The sequence below is a fragment of the Pseudonaja textilis genome, chromosome 1, assembly GCF_049901715.1.
Source record: "Pseudonaja textilis isolate UNSWEBS1 chromosome 1, rPseTex1.2, whole genome shotgun sequence".
NCBI classification, from domain to species: domain Eukaryota; kingdom Metazoa; phylum Chordata; class Lepidosauria; order Squamata; family Elapidae; genus Pseudonaja; species Pseudonaja textilis.
Genome location: NC_141990.1, coordinates 304,079,247 through 304,095,256, shown reverse-complemented (window position 1 = coordinate 304,095,256; position 16,010 = coordinate 304,079,247). Strand labels below are relative to the sequence as shown.

At 37.6% G+C, this 16,010-nt stretch overlaps 1 protein-coding gene across 12 annotated transcripts in view; it reads left to right on the top strand.

Moving 5' to 3' along the window:
• SYNE2 (spectrin repeat containing nuclear envelope protein 2) overlaps positions 1-16,010 on the top strand; it is a 229,008-nt gene that overhangs the window by 75,664 nt on the left and 137,334 nt on the right. For 9 of the 12 annotated variants that reach the window (XM_087922310.1, XM_087922307.1, XM_087922308.1 and 6 more), the window contains 10 exons: positions 536-736; positions 4,675-4,846; positions 5,383-5,495; positions 8,469-8,671; positions 8,945-9,064; positions 9,523-9,811; positions 11,647-11,816; positions 12,703-13,009; positions 13,438-13,557; positions 15,142-15,408. In XM_087922310.1, the coding sequence (XP_087778436.1) occupies positions 536-736; positions 4,675-4,846; positions 5,383-5,495; positions 8,469-8,671; positions 8,945-9,064; positions 9,523-9,811; positions 11,647-11,816; positions 12,703-13,009; positions 13,438-13,557; positions 15,142-15,408 (1,962 nt within the window). The remainder of the gene's footprint in view (positions 1-535; positions 737-4,674; positions 4,847-5,382; positions 5,496-8,468; positions 8,672-8,944; positions 9,065-9,522; positions 9,812-11,646; positions 11,817-12,702; positions 13,010-13,437; positions 13,558-15,141; positions 15,409-16,010) is intronic. The other 3 variants (XM_087922313.1, XM_087922312.1, XM_087922311.1) reach the window with 1 other exon arrangement.

Sequence of the window (16,010 nt, the reverse complement as noted above, 5' to 3'; positions counted from 1 at the left end):
TTTGCCTTCATTTGTTAATTACAACTGGTTTTCTTGATTTAATTTTCTGAAACAAAACTCACTAAATGATAACATTTTGTGTTGGAGTGAAGGAAATTTACACTGTAATGTTATCATGTAGACATTGTTACTAGCTATGAACATGGAATGCCTTTTTCAGTAACAACTAGTTTCAACCTTTTAAATAAATTTTGGGTATACCTAAAATCTGAGATGTATTTATCAATTCCTGCAAAAAAGAAGGAAATTGTAATTTAAAGGCAGATATGTATAGCAATATTTCTCCCAAATTTGTACTAAAATAGTCAATGAGAACTTCTATCCCAAGAAAGTAGCTCTGTTGAATTCCACTGTATAGTGCAGTGCTGGTACGGTGTTGGGGGTTTTCAATTTAATGTGTGGAGTGTGAAGGATGTGTGTTTGTGTTTATTTTCACAGTCATGATGTGCACTGAAGATGATGGATTTCGTTGTATGAGGTGCAATGACAATAAACTAAACTAAACTAAATTGGCATCTGGTTTTCTCCTTTTCAGGTTATTAAATCTTCTCTTTTGAACAAAATGGAGCTAATAAGAAAGTATTTACCAAATAAGTCAGAACCTACAGAACTCAAGGGCAGTACAACAGAGCTGAAAGGAGACCTTGATCTTGCCAAGTCTCAAATCGGAATGACAGAATCGCTTCTGGAAGCTTTATCTCCCTCTGATACCTTGGAGATTTTTACAAAATTGGAGGTACTTCAGACATATACAACAGCATAAAGAAGCATCTTTAGTTTGTTTGACAATGTGGGTGATATTCCACCTGAAGATAATACTTCAAACTGCTCTTACAGTGACATAATGATGGAATTTCAATGGTTGGTTCAGATATCACAGGACTTTGAGCGGGATCAGAAAATTAGGAGCTCCATCACTCTCTTCCATGTGAATTTCCCATATTCCATTCTCCTGCTGCCTTTTACAGAAGTTAAAAATTATGTCAATGTCAGTCTCAACCATGATTAATATGAACCAGGATTCAGAGAGTTTGTCCAAAATATTAAACCATAATGGATGGACATATAAGTAAAAAACCCCCAGTGTACATAGGTTTAGCACAATCTAGTTATACTTGGACAAGATTCACACATAAATATTAAGCCCTGATGTGATTTTTGAATAGTGTTATATCATAGTTGGGTTATTGTAACTTATTCAGCAAGTTTTTGTTTGAAATATATGTGAACATAACATAATATAACCTGAGGTACAAATTTCAAAAACTTATTAAAAACAAAATCCAATCACATTTACTTCTGTCAGCATTGCCAAATTATTACATTTGGACATTGGTAATTGTATATTTATATGATTGCTATTATTAATGACTATGCAGAGTTTTAAATTCAGTAGGGAAATGAGTGATGCAGAGCCTGTGGGAATAGATAGATAGATAGATAGATAGATAGATAGATAGATAGATAGATAGATAGATAGATAGATAGATAGAAACAATACTTTATTGGCCAACACTGGACACACAAGGAATTTGTCCTGGTGTAAATACTCTCAGTATACATAAAAGAAAAGATACATTCATCAAGAGTCGAGAATCATAAGGTACGACACTTAATGATAGTCATAGGGTGCAATAAGCAATCAAATCATACTAGGAAACAGTCAATATAAATCGTAACTATACAAGCGACAGTTACAGTCATATAGTCACAAGTGGGAAGGGATGGGTGGTAAGGAGTGATGACAAGATTAACAGTAATAGTAGTGCAGACTTTGTAATAGTTGAACAGGGTTGAGGGAATTATTTGTTTGGCAGAGTGATGGCTTTCGGGGAAAAACTGTCCTTGTGTCTAGTTGTTCTGGTGTGCAATGCTCTATAGCATTGTTTTGAGGGAAGGAGTTGAAATGGTTTATGTCCGAGATGTGAGGGTTCTGTAAATATTTTCACAGCCTTCTTTTTGGCTTGTGCAGTATACAGGTCCTCGATTGAAGGCAGGTGGGTTGTAATAGTTTTTTCTGCAGTCCTAATTACCCTCTGAACTCTGTGTCTGTCCTGTTGGGTTGCAGAATCAAACCAGACAGTTATAGAGGTGCAGATGATAGACTCAATGATTCCTCTGTAGAACTGAATCAGCAGCTCCTTGGGCAGTTTGAGCTTTCTGAGTTGGCGCAGAAAGAACATTCTTTGTTATACTTTTTTGATGACGTTTTTGATGTTAGGTGTCCATTTTAGGTCATGTGATATACTAGAACCTAGAAATTTGAAGGTCTCTACGGTTGATACTGTGTTGTCTAGTATTGTAAGAGGTGGTAGTATGGGAGGGTTTCTTCTAAAGTCTACCACCATTTCTACACTTTTGAGTGTATTCAGTTCCAGATTGTTCTGGTTACACCACGAGGCAAGTTGTATAACCTCCTGTCTGTATGCGGATTCTTCACTGTTTCAAATGAGACCAATCACTGTTGTGTCATCAGCAAACTTCAGTATTTCAACAGATGGATCATTTGAGATGCAGTCATTGGCATATAGGGAGAAGATAAGTAGAGAAAGCACACAGCCTTGGGGGGCCCCTGTACTGATTACGGATGTGATTCCACCTAGCTTCACCTGTTGCTTCCTGTCTGTTAGGAAGCTTATGATCCACTTACAAATGTGTTCAGGTACTACTAGTTGATTTAATTTACTTAGAAGAGTGTCTGGAATGATGGTATTGAATGCTGAACTGAAGTCTACAAAGAGGACCCTTGCGTAGATATTTGGAGATTCAAGGTGTCATAGGATGTAAAGCAGAACCATGTTAACAGCATCATCTGTCGATCTATTTGCTCGGTATGCAAACTGCATGGTATGAAAAGTGCAGCGGATCCGTGATGGTTTTCAGATGGGACAGCACAAGCCTTTCAAAGATTTTCATAACTACAGATATTAGAGCAACTGGTCTGTAGTCATTTAGTTCCTTGATGGAGGGCTTCTTTGCAGTGGTGGTGTTCAAAAACTTTTACTACCGGTTCTGTGGGTGTAGCTTAGTGGGCGTGGCCATGTGACTGGATGGGTGTGGCTTTTTTTGCAGCTCCCACCCATTTTTGGGAGCTTAGCCACAGAGGAGCCTCGGGGGGGGGCGTTTTTGCTCCCCTAAGGCTCCTCTGGGGCTCTGGAAGGCAAAAAATGGAGGGGGTAGGGCTGAGCTCCTCCCTCCATTTTTTGCCTTCCTGGGCCTCAGCAAGGGGAATCCCAGCACAGCTGATCTATGCACAGCTGATTATCGGGAGGGAAAAAAAAGAAATACATACCTTAGGCAAATGTCAGGCAGGTGGGCAGGGTGATCGAGCATCAGGCAGGAGGGCAACCAGATGGGGGGCGCGTGGCCAGTCAGAACTTACTACCGGTTTGGCGACTCGCGCCAAATTCTTCCTACCAGTTCACCTGATCCGTTGCAAACCAGCTGAATACCACCATTGCTTCTTTGGCACTGGGATGATGGTAGAGCGTTTGAAGCAGGAAGGAACATAGCACATCTCTAGTTATCTGTTGAAGATTTGGGTGAAGATGGGGGCCAATTGGTCAGCACAGACTTTTAAGCAAGAAGGAGTTATTTTGTCTGGCCCTGGTGCTTTTCCTGGCTTTTGTCTGTGTAATAGATCTTGCACTTCTTTTTTTGTGATCAACAGAGGTTGTGAACCCAATGAGTTGGGGCCAGTTGTAGGAGGCTTGGCTGTTGGTGTGTTTGAGGTGTAGGTTGTAGAGATAGGTGGCTGTAGTTTCCTTTCAAACCTGCAGATGACATTCAGGTCATCTGCTAGTTGTTGATTTCCTTCTGCCTGGGAAGGAGGTTTGCTGAAGCCAATGATGTTTTTAAGAGTTTTCCGCATCTTTGCTGGTTCATTTGTTGAGAAATGATTCCTTAACTTTTCTGAGTAGCTTCTTTTTGCTGCTCTGATCTCTCTTGTTAATATGTTTCTGGCCTGGTTGTATAGCATTCTGTCACCTTTTCTGTAGGCTTCCTCTTTGGAACGACGTAGCTGCTTAAGTTTAGCTGTGAACCAAGGTTTATTGTTACTATATATTTGCAGGTTCCTTGTTGGTAAAAGATCATATCTTTTGTCATAGTTTTAAATCAAATATGTCAGATCTGCCCCAACTTAGACATTTTGGAAACAAAGACCCTTGATTTCATTTGACTGAAATGATTGAATTTGAAATTGAGATTGAAACTAAAGTTAAGTGGTTGCAGCAAAAGTAAAGCTAGATCTGAATATTCCCACAGAAAGGTTACCCTTTCCCCCCTTTCCTTTGCCCTCCCCCCTTAACCAATCCATCAGTGACCAATAGGATGCCTTTTGGATGTTTTGGGAACAGCTTGGATGTTTGGCACATCTCATTACAGTTTCACATTCGGTTCCCAGGTCAGGTATCCTTGGAGGCTGGTTCATTCCGGTTCCCTTGCAATTTATGGCTGACTGGTTCATTCCCCCTTCCTTATAATTTATGGCAGGATGCTATTTTCCTGGATTCTGTATGAGCCCAGGAAAAGATGCAAGTTCTTTTAAAAGATGCTAACAAATGTCATCCTTAATATTCCCGATTTCCTTGACTTTCTAGGACTTAGCTTACGAAAATTATTTCCAGATAGGTGTTCTGACAACATGTGAATGATATTCCCTTTCTTATTTAGGAAATTCATCAGAAGATTCTTCATCAAAAACAACATGTGAAATTGCTTCAGAAAGAGACAGGCTATCTGAACCCTGATGTTATTGAGTTAAAGAAGCTGCTGACAAGTATCACTGACTTATTTAATTCAAAAAAACAAATATTTCAGGATCACTTTATAACTCTCTTAAATTGTGAGTGAAAAGTTATTATTTTTTCTTAAGTTGCCAATTTTAAGCTGTTTCTGTTTTCTTTAAAAGCAAATTTTAACTGGGGAAAATAGTCTGAATTGACAATTGCTTTATGTAAAAGTGTTTTCGAGCCACAGAAAGAAACAGAATATGATATTTAAACTGTTTAGAAACATTCATGAAGTAACTACTTCAAATTTTTATATAGTTAAAATATAGTTACTATAGTAAGCATATAATAATATCGATTTGTAACTTAATTTTAAAGATGTAATTGTGTGGAGGGAAAACCTCCTTTTTCAAATTGCTTTAAATATCTATACCTATAATTATTTTTCAGTGTAAAATAATTCTTATTGAAGGATTTTCAATTTTTCTGATTGGTACTTCAATTTGTAAAGGCTTTTCATCCCAGGCCCAAGAGGAGCCCAACAATGATAGAGCTAATTGCTTTGATTCAAATAATGAAGCCCTTTGTCTCTTCATCCTACTCATCTTTTTTTATATATATATATATTTTAAATTGCATCTTCCTACAGACCAGTGTAAGCGTTTTGATGATTGGTTCAGCAATGTACAAATCTCTCTGGAAGAATGTTTTGACTCCTCTGAAACAAAAGAGATGGCAGAAAAGAAAATTCATCAACTAATAGTAAGGCATAAGACTGCTAATTGTGTTGACTACTTTTCTTCATGATTCTTCAGATTTTAAATAAATTAGCCCTGTTTTTCTCACATTAAAAATGAGGGTGCATTTTAGTTTCACATATTCTATATGTGATAAATGGTAGATTCATCTTCTAGGAGAAGGGAAACTCTGATTTCAAACCTCCACTGCCTTGTGGTTATATCTATTATTGGAAAAGGCTTCAGGAGTCAACCTTGAGGTAAAATTTTGAGCCCGAGTCCTGAAAGCAGTTCATGACTCTGTACAATCACATTCTGGTAACTCCTGCAACGCAGCTGGAACTAATTGTATTGGCTCTGCCATTCCATTAGACCAGGGGTCCCCAACCACCGGGCCACGGACCGGTACCGGTCCGTGGAACATTTCCTAACGGGCCGCCGGTTTGCTGGGTGCCGCCATCTTGTTTGATGAGAAAGTGCTTCCGGGTGAGCTTTTCTGGTTGGAAAGCAGCATTTGGGTCCTGAAGGAATCCTCGTGCCTTAGTTTCATCGAAGGTGGGGGCTTCGAATGAAACTAAGGCACGAGGATTCTTTCAGCACCCAAGGCAAGGCAAGCCGAGCGACCATCCCGAAGCCGTCCCAAAGCGAAGCCCATCAACAAAGGTACAAAAGAGGAGTTGAAGGTGGTGGGGAGAAGCGGGGGATGGCTGGCTGGCCGGTCTCTCGGCTCACCTTGCCTTGTCATGCGTGCTGATGCTGGTGCCAGGCTGCGGATCATTTTGTGATGCCGGTACCGGGCCGCGGCACAAAAAAGGTTGGGAGCCACTGCATTAGACTATTTCAGTGACATGGAGAGGGGGGAATCTGCTGCTTGGGTAGCAGTTTATCCTCCATATTAAAGTACCGAGGCCTTGTGATCTGGAGAGGACACACCAGCTTTGCATACAGCATTGAAACAACACGGGAAGTGGCAGTTGCCAGTTTCATAGCACTATACCATAGTCTCTTGAGACTGAAGGATTCCAATTCAATTCATTCTGTATTGTGTGTTCTTTTAGAATACGAAAGAGCAGAATTAGTTAAATAGATTAAAGTTGTGATGTGTAAATGTAGTGTGGAGAAACGAGAAGTTTCATAGTATTTCCTTCTTAGTAAATTCACCTTGGAGAGCAATGTAAGGCTTGGCTACTCGATCTGGGTTGCAAATTCTGAATAACCATGAATGACAATCAAAATATCTAGAAAATTTGAATTCTGCACTACTATCTTGAGTTATCCAGATTTTTGCAGCCCCTATCTGATGATCCTGGTAAGGCTATGGTTCTAGAAACATTTTACCATAACTTACTTCTGTAATAGACCATTGACACTTTAATAGACTGATACATAACCTAGTTTAATTTTTGATGCAATCTGTGGAGGGCAAATACATTCCTAGAATGTACAACTTCCATCTGAGAGAAAGAAGTGGGGTTTAAATCAGTGCATGTTATGCATTTTTCTAATTTTATTTTTCCTTTTGCTATATTTTTAATCTGTCATTCCTCCAAAGTTGTCTGACAAATAATACATAGACTTTTTATCTTTAAAATTTTATCTATTGAAAGGTAACTATGACTGTGAGGTAGTTCATGAGTTGGATGTTATGGATAAGTGGGATTTTAGAACTGAGTCTCCCTGGCCCAAATCATATATTTTAATTACCTAATTTCATTGACTAATTTTATGTAAATTTAATTAATTGACTTAATAATGAGTCAGTTTTGTTGGCCTTTTAGGAGCCTTAAAACCTAGCTCTTCTCTTGGGTTTTAGGTTCAGGATGTTAGTTGAGCCTAGTTTGTGGTTTTTGCCTTGTGCTATTTGAGGAGTTGATTATTTTTACTTATTATCTTTTATTGTCTTTTCTACTGTGTTATATTTGATTCAGATGGGTGACAATAAATATTAGCATAGCAAACCAGCCACAAGTTTATTGAACAGTGATTCTAACAAGAATAGAACCTATGTACAGGTAGTCCTCGACTTACAACCACAACAGAACCCAATATTTCTATTGCTAAGTGAAACATTTGTTAAGTGGGTTTGCCTTATTTTGCAACCTTTTTTGTCACAGTTGTTAAGTGAACCACTGCAGTTGTTAACTTAGTAGCATGGTTGTTAAGTGAATCCCCATTGACTTTGCTTATCAGAAGGTTACAAAAGCTGATCACATGAACCCAGGACACTGCAACTGTCATAAATATGAGTAAGTTGCCAAATGCCTGAATTCATAATCAGGAGATTATGGTATGCTGCAATTGTCATAAGTGTGAAAAATGGTCATAAGTCACTTTTCACTTCCATTGTAACTTTGAATGGTCACTAAAAAACTGTTGTAAGGGCTATCTGTACTAGAGGTTGTAATTTTGCTTCTCCCCTTTCTATCTTCAGTGAAAAAAGGAAGTATTCATTTCAGTCTTGAAGTGTATCAAGATTGGAATAGTAAGTCATGAAACAGAGGAATAAATTTCTTCTATGAAGGATTCTTTTTTATGAGAAACATAGAATAATCCAATCATTTCCAATATATATGTATCCAGGGCAGTGTTACCTATTGGAAGGAGGCAAGAACATGCACAGCCACATGAAAGCATCGTCTATGGATGGATGTTTTGTGATAGAAGCCTTTGATTAATTGATTACTCACCATTACATGTTAATGGTTTTTCTTCGCTATGCCAAGAGGAATGTGAATGAGTACTTAGTTCTATTGAAAAATCATGCATCAATGTTGAATGAAAAATCAGTTGTGTAGGTGCTGATCAATTGGTTATAATCTATTCAGAAATTGCCACATTGCAATAATCAAGGAGTGAGTTATGGATAGATAGATGGATGGATGGATGGATGGATGGATGGATGGATAGATAGATAAAACTATAAAACATATCAAACATCAGCAGCAATGAAAAGATATTGCTGATCTTGGATAAATCTCTTTTATGGGTTTTTTTTTAGAGTTTCCTAAATTTTGAAGACAAAGGCAGTGATATTGATGAGGTGAAGACTATTGTGAACCAGGTAAAAAACTATTTGCCCAAACCAAATGTCCATCAGTTGAATAACTGGGTGAGGGACCAAGAAGTGGAATTGCAAAGAATAATTTCCAAATGTCAGGCACGAAAAATGGAGCTTCACTACTTTCTTCAACAGTTTGCTAGGTAAGAAGCCAAAATGAATTTAGCTTGCCTCATCTATATTGTGATCCAGAGTGATTAGATGGATTTTAAATCTAATCCTCCCAAAATATGTTTTGAGATTGATGTATTCCTCTTCCTACAGTACTAAATAAGTAAATAAGTATTAATAGGTAAGCTTGCTGAACTAGACTCAAACTTAATTTCCTGTATAGCATTAAGTGCCGCTGTTCATGGTTAGTTTTTTTTACAGCTTAACAGGATTTTCTTGTAAGTATTTATTTTATTTCTTTGAAGGCTTGAAAAGGACTTTAAGAGTCTGCAGAAGTGGCTAAGGACGCAGGAAGAAAAATGGAAACAAGTTCAAAAAGAAAAGACAGGACTTGAACATTTTTATCAAATTCTACTCAAACAAAGGTATTTTGTCTTAGCTATAGCAACTCATTTAACTTTGCTCCTCACTTGAGAGCTAGTTTCAGTGGAATACTCATGTGTTCTACTGAAAATGTTCCTGTCTAAAACATATTTTCAAAGATTTGGTATTCACAATTGAACACAAATTTATGTATATTTTTCCACATAAGCAATAGAGTAAATATAATGATTTTGAGTTCAAGTTGTCAGTCGCTGCCTATTTAAAGAATGACTATTGAATGCAGTGATGAAACAGAAGAATGCAAAGAATGTGATTTTAAATGTTGAATCATCCTGTCTTGGTCAATTGGAAAAAAAGTTGATATGATGTTGCCTTATATGAAGGTTGATCATTGACTCAATTTGTCCAGTTCTGATATTATTTAATAAATAATGACATGGGTAAAGCATGGGGAATAAAGATGACAATTAAATTTCACACAGTCGCTATTCTTTTACAGGGAGTGGTTTGATTCTTTTGATTGCCGGGCAAATTATTTGAAAAACTCAGGATTTTTCAATGATGAAGCAGTTCTAGAATCTGCCCAGTTTGTCAGTAAATACAAGAGGTTGGTTAATCATGTACAGAAAACCCTTGGAGTTTCTGAGATGTATTGTGTAGAAAGAAAGCATTTTGAAGAACTTGTCAGGAACATTTTTTGCTGGATGGAAATTCTAAAAAAACCTGTCTTGGAGATGAGTGCTGAAGAATCTGAGATACCACTGGAAGAAAGGTTGTTCAAAATCCAGGTATCAAAACATACTTGAAGCTCTACGTTTTATTAATAAAAGAACCATTCAATAATTCTTTCTTTAGTCTTTTCTCATTTTAAAAACATTTTTAAACGTGCTTGACATTTTTCTTGAATTTTAGTTTTAACTGTTCCATGCTCTGTTTGCAGTTACTATTTATTTATTTGTAATAAAAAAAACCAATAAAAATTGAATTCATAAGCCACAAAGAAAGTCTGGAGAAAGCAGAAGTCAGTTAATCAATTAAAATATTCCAGAAGAGATCAACCACTTATTCTAACTGAGGCCTGGGATAGAGCCAGGTTGTAAAAGTCTGCTTAAAAAAGGCCAGGTGAAGGTGAGCATATGAATTTCAGATTGAATGGTGTTCTAGCAGACTGCAGTAAGATAGAGAAGTCTATTTCCTGCATCCCAACAATTGATATTGTTTAATTGATGGAACCCACAGCATGCTAGGCATGATAGAATATATAGGCCAGGCCAAACCCGTGAATAAATAGCCCTCAAATAATCAAAGTCTGTATCCTAATAGGTGATAACCACAACCTTGAATTGCACCCTGAAGCATACTGACAACTAGTACAGCCACAAAGTAGAGTGTTATGTGAGCATATGTGGTGCATCAGATAAATTTGTGCAAAGGCAGTCTTGAGCATAGTTGCCACTAGCTCCTGCATGCCAGTCCCAAAAGGGGAAATACAATTACATTCTGGACTAAAGATGGAACCACTCCAAGCTCAGAGGATCAAAATAAAGGGTGAAGGTAAAGGTTCCCCTCACACATGCGTGCTAGTCATTTCCGGCTCTAGGGGCCAGTGTTCATCTCCATTACAAAGCCGAAGAGCCAGCACTGTCCAAAGAGATCTCCGTGATCATGTGGCTGGCATGACTAAACACCGAAGGTACACAGAACACTGTTGCCTTCCTACCAAAGTGGTTTCTATTTTTCTACTTGCATTTTTACATGCTTTCTAACTGCTAGATTGGCAGAAGCTGGGACAAGTAACAGGAGCTCTCTCCATTATGTGGTGCTGGGGATTTGAACTGCCGACTTTTCTGATTGACAAGCTCAGCATCTTAGCCACTGCGCCACCACGTCCCTATAAATATGGGAAAGACCACTAATTAACATTGTTGCCAAGACAAGCTGTTCTGTCAGTTTTTCATTATAATCAATCCATGTTTCAGAACCCTTAACTTTTACCAGCACAAATTAAATTAATAAAATAGCAAAATAGTATTTGATAGTTCAATATCAAAGCTGTAGAAGATGAACAGGCCAAGCACAGCTTTAAACATGTCATCAATATGAAGTCATTATGTTCTCCCAAAAGACTTAAGTCCAACCCCTGTGAATTCTGGCTTATCTGGCACCAATTGTCTTGAGTGTTAGTAAATCAGATTCTTGTTTATAGGTAGCATGTAATAAACAGTACTTTGAATTCAACCCTTGTTCCTAATAATTAATACCTGACAAAAGCACTTTATAAGCTTAAAAAAGCATTTAATTGTTTTATTTATTTGACTTATTTATTTGTATCATGCCTTTATTATTTTTACAAATAATTCAAGGCAGCGAACATATCCTACTTATCTTCTATTTCTTCCATTCCCACTCTCTCCAATATTGGCAATGTCTTCCAATATTTAGGGAATTAACAAAAGAACTTGAAGCAGTTTATTAATTTTCATTGTGTGAGATTTAATTGGAATGACAATTATTTTTTTAAAAAGGGTTGTTTCTCTTGATAATTTTACTATGTCAAAACTAGCCTGGGTGCTAGGTCAAAACAGTAAAAACAATTATCTTCATGTTATTTCTTACAATACAGGAGATTGCTTTGTTGAAAGTGGAAGGCAATGCTAAATTGCAAACTATCATAACTGTTGGAGAACATTTGAAGTGTGACGATAAGAGCAAGAACCTAGCTATTGAGCAGATAGTTTCTGATGTCCACAAGAAGTGGGACTCCACTATTCATTTGGTTATTGGCTGTCTGAGGTAAGTAGCTTAGATTACACCATGAAAATGTCCACTGAGTTGAAAATGCAGAAGAGTCATTCTAAAATAATATCATCCAGTGTAAAATTCCGCCAGAAACTCTCCACTCGGGTAATATTGCTGAAACTAGTGGAAAACTGAAGATTTTTCCTGCAAGCTTTTGACTAATCAGTATAGAAAAAATTTATAAATACAATTTTCTTTATTTATATTAAAATATAGCCCATTCCTTTACTGCATATGGGTTACTCAAGGCAAATAATGACCATTAAAATTTGTAAAAATTAGATTAATTTTAAAAAGAAAACATTAATTACGAAAAGATTTGGTAAAGAAGACAGGATCCCCAGAAGTTTATTATTATATATACAGTATTTTGTAGGTTGCAAGTATGTTACATCTGTTAACTAATTTAGCATTCTACCCTATTCTTATGAAAAACATGAACTTTTTGCTTTTTAACATTACAACAAGTTTGTCACTCTGTTCTTTATTAGGGGTGTCAAACTAGATTTCACTGAGGGTCGCATCAGGGTTGCATTTGACCTTGGGGGGCTGGGGTGGGTATGGCCAAAGTGGGCATGGCCAGTTTGACATCACTTGTTTTGGGGACGCCTGCGGTGGCCCGAGTGCTCTGCCAGTGAAAACGGGCTTCTGAGCTCTGTTTTTGGCTGCAACAGCCTCCTGCAACTCTCTGCCAGTGGAAACATTTTCACTGGCAGGGGCACCACAAGCCGGTCCTTTGGTGTTTCCAGGGTGACCCTGCAGAACAGATCTAAGCACTCCATGGGCCGGATCTAGCCCCCAGGCCTTAAGTTTGACACCACTGCCCTATATATTCAGCGGTCAGTTATTAAATTGATATTTATTTATTTTTCCATGATAGGGACCAGGAACAACTCCAGCATCAAATGGAACACGTGAAGCAGACAGAAGATGCCATCAATGCATTGTTTTATGAAGTAGAGAAGCAGAAGCAAGGATTAAATGTTGATATTCTTCCCAATTCACAGCAAGTGCAAAGTCAGCTAAATAATTATTCTGCACTTCTAAAAGAAATTGAAGGCCTAACACTTCTCTTAAATGAACTAACGAAGCAGCGCAATTCTTTGGAGATATGCACTAATAGCTTCAGTGCTGAATCCTTGATGGCTTTACAGCATCTCTACAAATGTCTTCTTTGCCGATTACAGGTTGGCATCTTGGCAGATTATTGGTTTGGAAGATCCAGAATGAAACTCTATTAGTGTATATCTTGCAATATAAATGTTCATTAGACATGGGATTAGATTTGATTCAAACAAACAGGTAGGATAAGATGAAATTGGATCTAGACCATGCCACTTTAATGACCAGTAGGGTATATTTATTTTAATGTATTTATTTATTTGTAAAAGTTTAATTATTACCTTTATATAGCTCCCTAACTCTAACACAGTGATTCTGGGTGGCTATATAAAGTTGTTTAATAAATAAAATGTTTGTTTATTTGTATATGGGTTCAGGGAGGTACTATGCTATATTTTTAGAGAAGTCTAATAGTCTGCAGAAAATACTTTATTATATTGGACAACTATCTATGCATGTTGGTTTTGATTTTGAGTTTTTCCTTAAATCACAGAATACAACTAAGCTCTTGGAAGGCTCTGTTGAGGGACACCAGCAATGTGAAGAGTTGAAAACACTTTTGATAACTTCCCTAGAGGAATTGTGGGAGCCTATGGGTGCAGAGCAAAACCAGGTCAGGAGGAATTTTGTTTCCAGTGAATTTGAAAATCAGTGAACTAGAAAGAGTAACAATGTAATAATAAGGATAATGAGCTGTGGTGGTGCAGTGGTTAGAGTGCAGTACTGCAGGCTACTTCTGCTGACTGTTGGCTGCCTGCAATTTGGCAGTTCAAATCCCACCAGCCTCAAGGTTGACTCAGCCTTCCATCCTTCCAAGGTGGGTAAAATGAGGACCCAAATTGCTGGGGACAATATGTTGACTCTATAAACTACCTAGAGAGGGCTATAAAGCACTGTGAAGCGGTATATAACTGTAAGTGCTATTGCTATAATATATTAAACTTGTACGCCTCTGAATATCGAGACGCTGAATGGCTCACAAATAATCAAGGAAATTACAATAAAACCCATAAAACATAAAAGACAAAAGACAGCAAACACAATGAAGTGAGGGTATCTCACTCTCCCTTGCTAAAGTCCTTAATGAGAAGCTAAATTCATTAAGAAAATTTGGGCAACAGTGTTTCCATCCCAGAACAAAAATGATTGATAAAAACAAGAAAGAAAAATACTGAAAATTAAGAGTTTTATGAGCAGCATCTTTTTATTCATAGCTGATTATTGGTGCAGAGTTTTTATCAATGCCAAATGAGATTGCTTTCAAGATTGCAGCATGAACAATTAAACTGAACAAGGGTAAAAAGAACTCTTGCAATTTGCCCCATGGCTGCTTTCTTATACAACTGAGTCATCTTACACAACTAGCAGTCAGATAAGTCAGCTGGGAATCAAGTGCAAGTAAAAATAATTCACATTCTTTTTAAAGCAATTTGGTCTCAGCACCGCCTCTTGTTTTATCAGTCTCTGATGAGCAGCACCAAAGCTCAAGCGAGCTCTCATTCACGTCATTGAAGAAGGGAGATCTGAATGTGCATGCCCTTGGGAGCATGGTGCTTTTTCATTTACAGATAGTCCTCGACGTACGACCACAGTTGAGGCCCAAATCTATGTTGCTAAGCGAGACAGATATTTGAGTTTTGCCCCATTTGACAACCTTCCTTGTCAGAGCTGTTAAGTGAATCACTGCAGTTGTTAAGTTAGTAATACAGTTGTTAAGTGAGTCTGGCTTCCCCATTGACTTTGCTGGTCAGAAGGTTGCAAAAGGTGATCACATGACCCCGGGACACAGAAACCGACATAAATACATGCCAGTTGCCAAGTGTCCAAATTTTGATCATGTGGCCGCGGGAACGCTGAAATGATCATAAATGTCAAAAACAGTCATAAGTCACTTTTTTCAGTGCTGTTGTAACTTTGAATGGTCACTAAATGAACTGTTGTAAGTTGAGGACTTCATGGATTTAAATGAATATGGATATCAGTTCTCTGTACAAATCAGAGAACAAGCATGATCCCTGACAAAGACATTGCCTTTTGTTTACTTTTCTTTATCAACTATCTAATTCTATATGAAAAAATGTTGTGAGTGTTTTACCCTATTTTATTCTCTCCGATAGCCTATTTGTAGAGGGCAATAATATTGTCAAACTGCGCAGATTCGCTGTCATTATGATCTTCTTGCACTTTTTCACTTAAGGTACAGTATGCTATTCTTTGTCAAGCTGAAGACAGACTACAGGAGGTTGTTGCTCTAATGGACTCCATCAGTTTGGAACAGACATGTGTGAAAGATGACATAGATGCACCCCAAATTAAGCCGAAGCATCTTAAAACTAAGTATGGACTTGAGCATGAGACTGAGGATATCCATTGTGATATACTCAAAGATAAAAAGGAGATGGATAATGAAACAACAAACAGAGAGAAACTGGTAATTTCTAGCATCCCCTTTGCTCCCCAAGAGGTTAGTTTTGTGGAAGAAATTTAGTAATATTATGGGATAAATATCCAAAGGGGGATGGGAATCCAGAATTGCTTATTTTCTCTGATTTTTTAAAAATTATGTTATGTTACATTATTTGGAGGGAGCTCCTTACCACTGAACATGGGATTATATGAAAATTTCAGTAACTCATTTTACCTGGTGTTTCCACTTATTCCCAAATAAATCTGCTCAAATATTGAACTTATTTTCACAAGCCCTTCTCTACATGTCTTCGTCATGGAAGGCTAAGCAGGGATCAATCAGGGTTTTTTTGGTACCATCATGTATCTGGAAGAACTTGTTTCACAGTGAGGCCCATGGCTCCAGGGTTTCCTGCCTGAGCAGCAGGTTGGACTAGAAGACCTCCAAGGTCCCTTCCAACTCTACTCTACTCTACTCTACTCTATTCCTTATTCTATCCTACTCTACTCTATTCCTTATTCTATCCTACTCTACTCTATTCCAATGCAGATTTATTACAACTGTTATTCAGACTATTTCTGGGCTTTATGGAAGACAGAAGCAGAATTGTTAAGATTTTAATGATCTGAATATTTTATTTTACAATAATAAGCCGGCAG